General features: G+C 30.1%; 3 protein-coding genes across 7 annotated transcripts in view; 1 reads left to right on the top strand and 2 right to left on the bottom strand.

Annotated features, from left to right (window-relative positions):
* Window positions 1-7,608: 7,608 nt before the first annotated feature.
* On the top strand, window positions 7,609-9,834 carry LOC102578889 (transcription factor MYB113-like). The gene is made up of 4 exons (XM_006349463.2): window positions 7,609-7,697; window positions 8,654-8,796; window positions 8,879-9,008; window positions 9,174-9,834. The coding sequence occupies exons 2-4, from the start codon at window positions 8,667-8,669 to the stop codon at window positions 9,658-9,660; spliced, it is 747 nt and encodes a 248-aa protein (XP_006349525.1). The 5' UTR covers window positions 7,609-7,697; window positions 8,654-8,666; the 3' UTR covers window positions 9,661-9,834.
* A 56-nt stretch (window positions 9,835-9,890) lies between these two features.
* Window positions 9,891-11,805, bottom strand: LOC102588475 (ras-related protein RABC2a-like). Its single transcript, XM_006349484.2, has 6 exons — window positions 11,399-11,805; window positions 10,982-11,050; window positions 10,775-10,840; window positions 10,518-10,639; window positions 10,117-10,245; window positions 9,891-10,028 (listed from the first exon to the last, which is right to left on the bottom strand). The coding sequence occupies exons 1-6, from the start codon at window positions 11,541-11,543 to the stop codon at window positions 9,912-9,914; spliced, it is 648 nt and encodes a 215-aa protein (XP_006349546.2). The 5' UTR covers window positions 11,544-11,805; the 3' UTR covers window positions 9,891-9,911.
* A 374-nt stretch (window positions 11,806-12,179) lies between these two features.
* Window positions 12,180-14,074, bottom strand: part of LOC102578544 (phosphatidylinositol 4-phosphate 5-kinase 9-like) — a 16,222-nt gene continuing 14,327 nt past the window's right edge. For all 5 annotated transcript variants that reach the window (XM_015309601.1, XM_015309602.1, XM_015309603.1 and 2 more), the window contains one exon: window positions 12,180-12,630. In XM_015309601.1, coding sequence (XP_015165087.1) covers window positions 12,354-12,630 — 277 coding nt within the window. In that variant the 3' untranslated portion in view covers window positions 12,180-12,353. The remainder of the gene's footprint in view (window positions 12,631-14,074) is intronic.

The following is a 14,074-nucleotide window of genomic DNA, read 5'->3' as shown; positions in this document are numbered from 1 at the left end:
ATATATATATATCTAAGAAAATGATATAAATTACATTTAATGATGAAATGAAGATTAAGAAAAGAAGTAAAACAAATTAATAATAATATTGATGATGATAGGAGTTAAATAAATCATTTTTTATATTTTGTAAATTTTCAATATAAATTTTTCAGTCTTTTAAAATTAGAAAATGCTAAAAAAATAAAATTAAAACTAAAAATCGAGGCAACAATTATTTTAAGGAAAAAATAACAAAAAATGTCAGAAACATTGATCAGAATAAATAAGTATCTATTGCTAAGAAGGTGTCACCCCACATTTTCTATTTTAGCTTTATTATTACATATAGATAGGAACTTTAAGATGAAGAATGATCCAAAATTTTTAAAAATAACAAATCAATTATGTAAAAATACATGTGTAATTCTTATAAAGTTATAATAACTAATTTCTTCAAATAAATAATTAAATGAAAGAAAAAAAAGTAATTAAGAAAATAATATAAATAACACTAATTATGAGATTAATAGCATTGATGAGGAAAGGAACTAAATATGATCATCTTTTTAAATTCTTTTTTAAGAAAATATATATAAACTTTAATTAAAGATAAATAAGAAAAAAAACCTTTAATTAAACATACAAAAAATCAAGACAAAATTAAAGAAGAAAGAAATTAGAAGAATAATGACATTGAAATAAATAATATCTAATTTTCTCTCTTTTCAAATCACAAAATAAATTTTTGCTTGTTCTCCTCCTAATTTGATACGAATTCCATAAATAGAATGATTTTTTCTCCGAATAATTTTTCTTACCCTTTCAAACACTAATCAGACTTCTTATAAATTTCTCAACCACAATGAATTTTCTCTCCTTGTAGGAGTAATAAACATTTTTTCAAAAAGTCTTTTATTTTGAAAAGAATTTTTTGTTACATAATCTCTTTCTTTACATCAATGTCTTCACAAGAATAATGAGATATTCTCTCTTTCTCTTTTGTTAAAAAAGTCACATGACCTAGAAATTTGATGGACATCTTAGCGACAAAAGTTGATACCATATATTGATCATTATCGTCAGAAGAAGAAGAGCCAAAGTGAAGAAATTTGTTCTTATTTGTTACAAATGCTCAACTATTTTGTTTTTATTTTATAGGCTAAATAATTATAAACAGTTATAAAAAATGAATAGTTTTTATCTTTTCATCTTCCATTTTCATTTACTTAAATCTATATTAGTGTAATGGATGTTATAAAGGGCATAATTAATCGGGTATGACATAAATACTTTTTTTTTAAATACAAATAAAAAATACAAAACACAGATAAAATGTCAAAAAAAGGAAAAAAAAGATGAATACAAATACTGGTCATAGAGAGATGCCACATCAAATTGTCAATATTCAGCTTTATATATACATATATAGGTTCATGTCCTTAGATGTTATTTTATTACTTTAGCTGGCATCGACATTTTTGTAAATCTGATATCTACTTTGGAACATTTTATAATGTGGCATAGGCTGACAATTGAGATCATAAATTTAAAATAATAAAATTTAATTTATTATAATACTAATATCAATATCATAAAGATATATATATATATATATATATCATTTAAAAAATATATAAAAAGTATTATAAATTATAATAATTAACCGCTTTTTAAAACAAATTCATATAACTAATTTGATTTACACTCCAAAATTCATAGGTGTCACATAATTTACACATTAATTCTTCATTACTTAATATATGTAATTATATCAATGACATATAAATTGAAATTAAAAAATACATATTTTATTTGAAAATCACGTAATAGTACTATAAGGTATAATAATTAACAACTCAACATATTTTAAAATTTTAGTTGACTCTCCGAATTCCATATGTCTCATGTAATTGAGACAGAGAAAAACATATATTGGTTTAAAATTAATAAAAATATTATAAATTATAATAATTAACAACTTAAAATTTATAAGAAAAATCCTTTAAAACAATTTAGTTTGCTCTGCAAATTCAATCGGTATTACAATAATTAAAACATAGAAATTAACATAGATTGGACTCCTGCTGACATTTATGTTTCTTTTTTTTAAATTTTTCCTTTTATACTTTATATAAATAAATTTTTTATGTGAAAAGTATTATAAATCATAATAATTAATAGCTTAAAATATTTGAAAACATATAAAAAGTTTTTGTTAACTTTCAAAATTTCATCTATACCGCATAAATTGGGAGAAATATAGATATATAGATAATTTAATTTGCTAATTATTGTGAGTTATAGTACATTTTATGTAATTTTCATATATATTACTCGTTTTTTCCTGATTTATGTGATACAAATGAAATTTCAAAAGTCAATGAATTTTTTATAAAGTTTTTTTTTATATTAACTTGTTAATTATTGTGATTTATAATATATTTACGTAAAACATACTACTAAATAAAAATAATTAGCAACTTAAACTATATAAAAACATACTAAAAAATTGATTAACTTCAAATTTCATATGTACCACATAAATTAAAACAGAAACAATAACATATATTGGGCCCCGTGCTGGCACGGAGTCCCATTTCTAGTTATTATATAAGGGAGAGTTAGTGTCAGCTTCAACATGTTTTGGAAAAAAATTAATTTTTTTTATTTTACTTTAATTTAGTTAGTGTTTAATTATTTTTTGAAATTATAAGAAAAAATTTAAAAAGTTATTTCTTTTGTTCTACTTTAGTTTAATTAATATATAATTATTTTCGAAATTATGGAATCCACTTTAGCTATGATTTTTAGTTTTAAATTCAAGACTTCACGTTAAAGCAGACATGTCTCCGTCGACGTAACTGCTAGCTTAGCGTGTTTCAGAAAAAAAAAAATTACTTCTTTTGTTCTACTTTAATTTAATTAGTGTACAATTTTTTTGAAATTATGGAATCCGTTTTAGCTATGACTTTTAGTTTTAAATTCATATTCTTTAGCTATTGCTTTATTATTTAGAATGTGTGTAATATTTGTTTATATCTTGTAACTTCTTTGAGTAAAAAATCAACAATTGATGACGAAAAATATTTTAATTATGGACCTCTTCACAATAAATTTGCGCAAACAAAAAGCAATTAACAACTTAAATATCTCAAAATTATATTGAAATTTAATCAACTTTCTAAATTCTACCTATATCACATAAATTAAAATTAAAAAAATACTAAAATATTAGGTCCGTACACAAGATATGGTCAATCTCAATTTCCACACTAAAATATTGTGTTGCTATGTTCGGCAACTGTGGTTGGCTTAACATGTGTGCATTAAATGCAGCGACCTTGATGAAATTTGTTTTGTAGTCTTCACGAGATGGAACAAAACCTAATAATCTTTGACAAATGTTTTGCCAATCCCCTATGGTCCTTATCATTTCATTACCAAGTACTGGATCACCATTCACAGGTAATCCATACAACACCTCTACATCCTGCAAGGTAATTGTTGCTTCGCCTGTTCTAAAGTGAAAAGTATGAGTTTCGGGACGCCACCGCTCAACTAGTGCAGTGATTAAACTACGGTCAATAACTGGCTGATTAGATTTGTAACACCATATAATCTAGATAATCTAATTACTTCAAGAACTCGTGGATGGATAGGATATTTCTCTATGAGCTTCCAAAAATTTCCTTCTTCTCTCCTCTATTAAGAATCATATTAACATTTCCTTCCCATATATCTTGTGATCTATGAGTAAGTTGTCCCGTTAATACATTCGATTCCAATGGGACCGGGATCCAACTTGTATTCACTATTATTAGCCATAAAAAATACCTATGGAATACATATGAAAGTAAACTTAAATGTTTGCCCGAATTATTATGTAATTTTTTCTTGGCAGCATACTTCAAAAGTGAGGTAAAGTTAATAAAATCACATTTAAAAGTTTTAAGGTCATCCTCTTTATTTTAGAAGTGTATTGATATAAGACAAACCATCTTAGACTACACTAAGCAACAATAGAACTCGAGTATAATTTTTGCTAACCAACTAATGAGCTCACGCAATTTAGGCTAACAAACTAATTATGTTATGTAACTAACTAACAAACAAATACTAATCTACAAAGCAATGTAACAGTGACTATAGCTCTTCTCTTCAATGCACTGCTATGCAATTTGTCAATTCCTCAACAATATACAATTGTTACAGCTTTAAATAAGAATTTCGAGTTCAGTGGCCATGAAAGAAATCCTTAAATCGAATTAAACAAAACAAATAACCAGATAACATCTTATGTTGGAATCCAATTTCATGGGTTTGGTTAGCGGGTTCTTCAATTTATACAAGATAGAATCCTACTTACGATTCAATTCAATTCCTTCGTAAAGAAAAATCAAACCTTAAACAAAGAAATTACCTCAAATTACTTATGGCATTGAAATATCGTGAATCTCTTGTTTCGGCAATACTAACGGCGAGAATCGGAAACAGCGTCGTACATATGTTCTCTTCTGTATAAAGCATTTATCTACAGGTTTTTCACTTTTCATTCATTGAATGACTTGATTTCGAGGGGAAGAAATATTGAATTGAAATTGGGTTTAGGGTAAGGTGAGGAAAGTACGGAAAATGGGGTAAATTGGGTTTAAGATAGAAGGATCAAAATGACAGGGTTTTAGTATAATAATTCTAAAATGTTACCAATAGTAACGTATTTCTACTTAAACTCTAAAACGCTACTAGTATTAACATATTCCTACTTTAACGCCGTCTCCCGTTAGTTTTGGTCCGTTGCTTAGCAAAATTGAAACATGGCCTAATACATTACTCTCAACAACATTTATACTAATTTTGTAAAGTTTTAAAAAAATGTATTACTATTGTAAATTGATTTAAAAAATAAGTTATTTTGGTCAAAAATTCTATCTAAGTACAAGTAGGGTCTATATATCACTGTTTTCATATTAGAGTTTTTAAGTTATTAAATATAAATTGTGTGAGAGTATTTATCTACACCTATTCATATTAGAGTTTTAAGTTATTAAATATAAATTTTGTGTGAGAGTATTTATCTACACCTATAGCAAATGCAATCATAAGTTAGTACATGATTTCTCTATGCAAGTGATCTAATGCCAAACTTTATAAATAGGTTTTTAATTTTGTTTCTAGTGGATATATTTAGCGTAATTTTACTAGTGAGATCAAGAGAGGATAGGGCATACGTACGCTAACCTTATGAAGTAAGAATAGGTAAACAACGCAAATTTTCAATGAGAAAATGTAATATAACGTTAGAATGATAAAATATAAATCAAGAATTTAAAAAGTTGATATAATGATATTGAAATAATGTTGTGTTAAATTTGATAACTTGATATAATTATATTTAAATAGTGTTGACTTAGCTTGTTTCAGTGCTTGAAATTGAAGAGACTCCAAAAGACAAAATTATCTTTTTGTAAACTAACAACAATAGATTTTTGCATATTTTTAAGGTTTGATGTTTGAGAGACTTTAAAATATTGAATAATAAGATAATAGAAATAGTGAAAGGGAATGATATATGTAAATATAAAAATAATAATGTGGGTGTATTTCAATCGTCATGATATAAATAAAGAAACAAAATAAATAGCCACGTAATAAAGGAAAATACAATTAGCTGAAAACTATTCCATTCCTCAATCATTAAAATAAAATAATTCCTACATTATCACTCTCTCCTTCTACATGAAAAAGTGAGGGGCCTCTAAAAATTGTCATTGCTTTAGTGATTTTATAATCGAGACGACCCTAATTAAGTAGTTCTTTCCTTCTAATTTACGAAAGTTATCGTTTATATAAATGTTTATGTTTTTTATAAAATGATTTTGACAATTATTACACTTGAGAAAACTAAATTAACCAAGTGTACATTAGGCCTTGGAGAAAATGTGCTTTTTTTATGTACTTAGTGAGAAGCGTGTGTTGTTTTGCTTTTTGTGCTGTTCAATCATCCCTACTTACCATTCAAAGATGAGATGATGGTAAGTGTATGTTATTTTAATATAAGTATCTTTTAGTGATATATATGATTTATTTGTTTATTCTTAATAAAATCTGAATTTGAATGGTTTAGATTTTAAGTTATTAAATATATTTGTTTATATTAAGATTTAACTACTTATTTGATTTGAATAGATCTTGATTATTAAAATCTTCAATAAAATTTTAATATCATTAAGAGATTTTGTACGGATAATTTTTACTACCACTCTGTTCACGACCACCAATTACTGTGGATCTTATTATGGTGGAATATGGGTGCACGTGGTGGTTTCATGGACAGAAAAGGTTCCATCTACGGTTTACACCTAAAAAGTAATTTTAATAATATATTAACAATGTATTTCAAAATATTGGTGAATATATACAATAAATTATAGTTGAAAATAAATTGAAGAAAAATGAATAAAAATATATTCATGATTAAGGCGCGGATATTTCACTCTCTTTAAAGAGAGATTCACGTTTAGTACGACATAATCTTCACTCTAGTACTAGTAGTATAACTCTTGACTTGTCTACTCAAGAATACAACAGTCCAACAACATTGTATAAGTACTCAAATAATTTTGAATTAGTTGTAGAGTCCAAACTCCACCCAATGAATATAATCATTCAAACACTCAACACAAGGAAAAAAAACATCCTTTATATAGGTGAAGCATTTCTTTCATCTAGTAAATGAGAGAGTAGTGCGATATTAAGTGAAGTAAATCATGTATAGTATGGTTACAATATTTAAACTTTAGTGGGGTAAATAATTAAGTGGTGAAACATATTTTAGTAGTTATATAAGTTACACCAAGAAATTATGTCTTCTTTCACCGCTAATTTATTCAAATTAATATTATTATTTTAGCATTAAAATGCAATATACATCAACAAAAATTTTAAGTAATATGTATAAAAATATTATTGAGAATAGAATAAACAAAAAAATTAAAATTCAAAATTCATAAAACTCAAAATCATTTCTCCACCATAATGCTTTCTAAGGCACATTACAGAACCATATATTGATTTTTGTATAAAGTACAGAAATCTCATATAATTGGAGGCCAACTACATCCTATTTCGAAAGTTTTTTTAATTACAAAAATATTAAATTTTTTATTGCTCTCGGATACATTCCTTGAATGTCCATTACATTGTAAATGATACATTACTTAATTGTAGGAATATATCCAAGAGGGGATGAATATATTCGAGAGATTGTGATATCTATAAATTTTTAGAGATTGTGATATCGATTTTGTAATTTTTTTAAATGGTAGAAAATTTTAGAGATTGTGATATCTATAAATTTTCCCTTTTAGATATTTTCAATGTCAAACAACCCCCCCTCCCCACCCCCAGGTCCATTCGTCTGACAACATTATGTAAATAGGACAAAAGAACCTAATATTATCATGATTGGGATCAGTCGATGTCGGACAATTATATGAAAAAAATTCCAAGAACCTAGCTAGTAGAGGGGGGATGGTGAGGTACAATGCAATTTATTACATATGACATTTTGTATTAAAGGCTCTCGTGATTAGTGTAGCTCCAATAAGTCCTGGTGTGCCTGCCCTATATAGAGAGCCTCAAATATGACTTACAAAATATTGTGGAAATTAAAGAACAAGTTATATAATTACCAGCAGGCCAACAGCTTGTAAAAGGTCCTCTCTAGTTGTCATGTTTTACTATTGTTATTGTTTCAATTTATTTTATGTATGTATATATATCTTGCTTTTTATATTTTATAATCTTTTGATTTCAACATTTTATCCTTTTTGTATGAGATCATTAATAATCAAATGACATTTTCAAAATAGGAAAAGGGTAAAAAAGATCTTTCAAATTTTTTCAACTAATGAGAAATAGAATAAATTTGTCATTTATTTGATCTTAAATATTCCCTTGTTGTTAGATGGGCTGACTCAAATTTGCCACTGAACTATGATAAGTAAACTCCAATTGATTATTTTGATCTCAAATATACCATTATCGTTACCCTTAGGGGTGGCCCAGTGGTTTGGGCTTGGGACTTTCATGTTGGAGGTCTCAAGTTCGAAACCCCTTACTTGCGAAAGCAAGGGGTTTGCCTTCTGGGTCGAGCTCGTCGCACCGGGCTTACCTAGTGCGGGTTATCTCTCCTATGTGGTTTGCGAGCTATTGCATAGGAGCGGAGGTTTTACCCTGTGCGCACCCAAAGGGTAGCGGTTGCGGGTTTCCCTTGTCATCAAAAAAAAAAATACCATTATCGTTAAAATACTTGTTTAGATTTACCTCTCAAGTCACTTTTTTCTTCGTCAAATACAAATTATTACTTTTTAAAAATTGTTGAGGAAGAATTAGTGCGAGAAATATTGGGGGAGAGATGATTAGACAAGATATAAGACCGCTTTCAGCTTATCAAGGACATATCTTAGATATAGGAGGGTGTGGAGGACATACATAGATTAGATAGAAGGTTAGTAGGTTGCAATGTGTTGTCTTGTTGTTCGTTCATATTAATAGTCGTAATATTGCTCCTGTAATTTCTTATCCTTCGATTTCTATTTCTATCTATTATTTCTCATAGTTCATATTGTTATTATCTATTGATTCTTGTACTTCCTTCGATCATATGCAGTGTGACACATATCATGAATACTCCTATGTGTACATCGTTGGGAGTTAAGAAAGGTTCATGGACTGAAGAAGAAGATTTTCACTTGAGAAAATGCATTCAAAAATATGGTGAAGGGAAGTGGCATCTTGTTCCTTCTAGAGCTGGTAATTAAACGTTATAATAATACTAGTACTATTTTTCGATTTATCGTTCTTTCTTTCTTAAATTTCATGTTAATACATGCAGGTCTAAATAGATGTCGGAAAAGCTGTAGACTGAGATGGCTAAATTATCTAAGACCACATATCAAGAGAGGTGACTTTGAACCAGATGAAGTGGATCTCATTTTGAGGCTTCATAAGCTCTTAGGCAACAGGCAATTAATTAGTACTTTATAATGTTTAATACTTTAACCTCATATATATTAACTACATAAATTATATTACTATGTATTATATAACATGTCCATTCATGCGGTATGTAGGCACGATGTTGTAAAATGTGTAATCATATCATCTAAAAATTACGTTATTTTGCGTAGGTGGTCACTTATTGCTGGTAGACTTCCAGGAAGGACAGCAAACGATGTGAAAAACTACTGGAATACTCACCTTCTAAGAAAGTTAAATACTAATATTACTAAGAATGAAATAATAAAACCTCAACCTCGGACCTTATCATCAAATGCAAAGAATGTTTCTTGGTGCAACAACAAAAGTATGATCACAAACACATTAGATAAAGATGACGAACAACGCAACAAAGAAATCGTAGTAAATATTTGTGAGAAGCCAACGGGAGAAACAACAACGCTGTCATCGTCTATAGACGATGACAGAGTTGAATGGTGGACAAGTTTACTGGAAAATTGTAATGAAATTGAGGATGAAGCAGCAGTAGTATTGAGCTTTGAGGAAGAAAATAAGTTGTTACCAAATTTGTTGCATCAGGAAAATAATTCACCAATCATGCTACAAGGAGAAAGTGATGGTTGGGGTATTGACTTATTATGGAATCTACTTAATTAATTAATTAGTGTCATCAATATCTCTATTAAAACCTATTTATAATTAATGATATTGTATACTGTCTGATAAGTCCTGTTATTGTCCCTCATTTGCTCTGTAACTGGTAATTTTGTATACTCAGTAACTTGAAGTTGCGTCATTTTATAATTATATAGAATGGAATTTTTACATGTTTGATCAAGTGTTAATGAGTATACATATAAGCATTCCTTTGATATATCTGTCAGCGTTTGGTCCTAGTTCGGAGAGTTTCATGAGCAACAACTACTCAGTGACTGTGTTGTTTGTTGTTGTTGTTGTTTCTGTATCAATATATTTTTCTTCCCTGAAGTAGATCCTTCTTCCAGAAGACTAGGCACCTCCATTATCTAGTTAAGTTGTCCATTAAGAAGATCAAACATTGAATGTAACATCTCTGTTGAATTCTACAGTGAGTAAAGGGAATACAGCTCCTACCTTTAATGTGAGCTCTTCAAAGCATTGCTCTACATTTGCGCGAGTTTTAGCACTACATTCGAGAAATAAACTTCCAAGCTCTTTTGCTAGAGCAACACCTTCCTCCCTGCTAACAGCTCTCTCAGATTCCTGAAATTCCATATCAATTAATCTCCATAGTGAATCTAACGAATATAATGTCAAGGTAAATTTAAGAGATAATTTACACAAATATATCTGAAGTATCACATTTTCTTACGAGTTTCATACCTGACTTATCAGGTATTATCACTAACTATTTATCAAAACACACACCTCGAAGTTGATTAGACCAAGTGTTTGAATACAATTGTCAAAAGGCGAGTGACAGGATAAAGTGTATCTCCAAGCATACAAAGAATATACACAAGCAGAAAACTTACTCTGTCAACTTTGTTTCCGACCAACATCTTAACACAATCCTCATTAGTACAATAAAGCTCCACCTCTTTTGCCCACACATCAGAAAGGTTTGTGAATGTATCTCTCCTTGTCACATCATAAACTACGATTTACAGTAATGTTTATCAGATATAATAAACACAGATACGAAACACAATTATGACAAATTCAGATGAAACATAGTAATAGCACAAGAAATAATCCGGAAAATGACCCTCTTATCATTCATATGACATACCAAGAATGATCCCCTGAGCACCTCTGAAGTAGGAGCTTGTCAATGTCCTGAACTTCTCCTGTCCAGCTGTAGAAGATATGTTAAAAGAAAAATTACAACCTGGCATTAACTCTTCGATACAACTGGGAAAAAAACACACACCTCGAAAAGTATTAGGACATACTTCACAGTTAGTCTTAGCTGTTAGAGAATACAGAAAAATCTTACCCGTGTCCCAAATGGTAAGCTTCAATCTTTTCCCACCAACAGTGAGCGTCTTGATTTTAAAATCGACACCTAGTCGATCATTGAAAAGTTCAATTAGATGCTTAAAAGTAACTGCTGCTAATCCAGCAAAATCCACAATAATGCAACCATAGGATGCAGAGTAATTAGTTTTTCGATAAGAATTATTTTTTCAAGAAAGAACAAATCATGTAGCTAAGAAAAGGGCAGCCCGGTGCACTAAGCTCTTGTTAAATATTAGAAAGAGCTAGAGAACCTAAATTATTGACAATTGGATTAAGATAAGTTTAAATGTGCAATGCTCATCTTCTTTAGGATTCATATAACTAACTCCAACTTAGCTTAATTAACTAAAGCATATCTCTAGTAATATAATTGTTGTTGGATGAAGATGAATACCAATGGTAGGGGTAATATCGTCAACAGCATTAGAAATGAAACTGAGGAGCAAGCTGCTCTTCCCCACTCCTGAGTCACCGATCAATAAGATTTTAAACGACAGATCATAGCTGCTGCTGCTCTGCGTGGCCGTTGATGATCCCATTCTCTTTCTCCCTCGATCAATGAAAAACTTACTCTCTCTAGCTCCACCGAGAAATATGCAATGAAATCCTATTACATATCATTCACCCTTTTATATATATATATAGAGAGAGAAAGTGATTGTATAGCGTATAGGTTTTAGAGAAAGAAAGAAAAATGGGTGGCTGAAGAGTAAGGACAATGTCATTGCAAGTTATGCTTATTCTTTTCCCTTTCTTCTTCTTTCTATCTATTCCTGGAGTGGCATTGAGGTAAATATAGAGTGCATTAAGGGGTCAAGCTCCACCAACAAATATAACCACTTTTTAAACTGCTAAACAAACTTTAGGCAATATTTTAAAATTGATTTGAACTTTAACTATAGAGTATTTTTTTTAATACGAAAATATCATCTGAACGATATACTCTTGGATTAAAGCACCTGATGGCAGACCTCCATTTCAAATTAAAGTTCCTTTATACTGAATTGAAATTCTAGTAGCTATAACAATATTAATACTAGTAATAGTCCAATTTATGATTACGAGGATTCTTATCTAAATACTAATAACACAGGAAATCCAAAAAATATTGTGTTGGTGGTATCTTCATAATAGAAAATGGAAGTACAAAATGTAGAAATGTTATGGCAGTAAAGAAAAGTACTGTAGCCAGAAGAGTTCAAATTTATTTTCTTCCAAAATAATGAAAATCACTATATACATAATCCGTCTTGCGTATTCTCAATTAACGCAAACAGTAGATAAATATCTGCCAACTACAAAATGTTTGAGGATAAGTATGAGGTGTAAACAACAATGTACAAACTCTTCTAATTTACAATTGAACGTGCAGGAAACACCTTTCGGATGAACTGTAAGAAACGCTGTGAATAAAATGTTGGTTCCACAGCAGATATGGACATAGAATCAAACAGAACTGATTTGTATGCATGTTCTATTTTCTTACGTAGGTTGTATTCTTGCAATATGTCAATGATGCCGACATACAATACAACATCGTATACTTCAAGAAACATTTGTGTATCACCTTTCCCGGGTATATGATCTGCCCTTGCTGGCATATTCACTCCAAGCTGAATCTGGAGCCTGCTTAGGGACATGAAAGAAGTGACTTTTAGAATATATCAACAAAAACAGTAAACTAAAAAGGTACAAACTAATCAATAGTAGTTTACACGCGAAATAGCCAAAAATCTGCCTTCCTTAAGGTGAATGTATAAGATTCATGAACTTTCATTCTGGCTCTAGGGCTGGAGACAGGTAGGGGCGAGGGGGGTCATCCAAACTGTGGGGTCCAGTCCCACTATCCCTTTTTTTTGGTGTCAACAATTGCTGCATGCAATTGTCAATTGTTGGCAAATTGCAATAGCAGCAATTGTTGAAAAACACAGCAATTAAAAATGCTTTCGGTGGCACAACTTTGACATACTATGTATAGTGTTGAAATTTGCAACTGCAAATTTCTTCTATAAATAGAGAGCCCTTCGCTCATTCCCAGACACACCAATTCACAGAGAGAGTAAAATATTTAGAGAGCTGTGAGGTTTCCATAGACTATATAAGAAAATAGTCTGTGAAGAAAAATAGAGTGTGAGCGATATTTTTAGTAAGGTGGAAATCAAAAGAGTGTTATTCTTTTTGAGCGTGTAGTAGTCACTTTGAGTATTGTACTCGTAACTACAGTGTAAAATTCCTTACTATAGTGATATCAGTTGCTCCTCTTGGCCCGTGGTTTTTCCCTTATTTAGAAGGGTTTCCACGTTAAAATTCTTGGTGTCATTATTTTCCCATTTTATTTTCCTATTACTTTTACCTATATATATTTTTGTGTTTATCCGTGTTTTCCCAACAAACTGGTATCAGAGCCAAGGTTTTTATCTGAGTATGCTCTGTGGTTGCAGCACAGTCTGAACTTCCACATCAGAAAAGATTTACTTTGGTTTGCAATAACTATATTTTTTGGGGGAAAACAATGGAAGCCAACACAAGTAGAATGGTTACTTTGAATGGTGTTAATTATGCCATTTGGAAGGGGGAAAAATGGAAGATCTGCTTTATGTCAAGAATTTTTATCAACCAGTCTTTACCACTGTAAAGCCTGATAATAAAAACAAGATGAAGAAGTGGAATCTGTTGCATAGACAGGTTTGTGGATTCATTAGGCAATGGGTTGACGATAATGTGTTGAACCATATTTCTGGGGGAGACACATGCTCGAACCCTATGGGAGCATCTTGAAAGTTTGTATGCTCGGAAAACTGGCAACAATAAAATGTTTTTGATAAAGCAGATGTTGAGTTTAAAGTATCATTATGGTTCTCCAATGACAGACCATCTGAATAATTTTCAGGGGATCATGAACCAATTATCTGCTATGGGCATCAAATTTGATGAAGAAATTCAAGGCTTGCTTCTACTTGGTTCCCTACCAGACTCTTGGGAAACATTTAGAACTTCACTATCAAATTCTGCTCCGGATGGTGTGATCTCTATGGATTCCGCCAAGAGTAGTGTCTTGAACGAAGAAATA

This window comes from Solanum tuberosum, unplaced genomic scaffold (genome assembly GCF_000226075.1).
Source record: "Solanum tuberosum cultivar DM 1-3 516 R44 unplaced genomic scaffold, SolTub_3.0 scf00106, whole genome shotgun sequence".
Classification (NCBI taxonomy): Eukaryota; Viridiplantae; Streptophyta; class Magnoliopsida; order Solanales; family Solanaceae; genus Solanum; species Solanum tuberosum.
This window is presented reverse-complemented; position numbering and strand designations above follow the sequence as displayed.

Coding starts and splice junctions, on each gene's coding strand:
- LOC102588475 (XM_006349484.2), bottom strand. CDS start 11,543: ATGGGATCATCAACGGCCACGCAGAGCAGCAGCAGCTATGATCTGTCG. Junction 11,051..11,398: donor CGATATTACCCCTACCATTG/GTATTCATCTTC, acceptor ATGATCGACTAG/GTGTCGATTTTAAAATCAAG. Junction 10,640..10,774: donor TGCTCAGGGGATCATTCTTG/GTATGTCATATG, acceptor TGTAAATCGTAG/TTTATGATGTGACAAGGAGA.
- LOC102578889 (XM_006349463.2), top strand. CDS start 8,667: ATGAATACTCCTATGTGTACATCGTTGGGAGTTAAGAAAGGTTCATGG. Junction 8,797..8,878: donor TCTTGTTCCTTCTAGAGCTG/GTAATTAAACGT, acceptor TAATACATGCAG/GTCTAAATAGATGTCGGAAA. Junction 9,009..9,173: donor CATAAGCTCTTAGGCAACAG/GCAATTAATTAG, acceptor TATTTTGCGTAG/GTGGTCACTTATTGCTGGTA.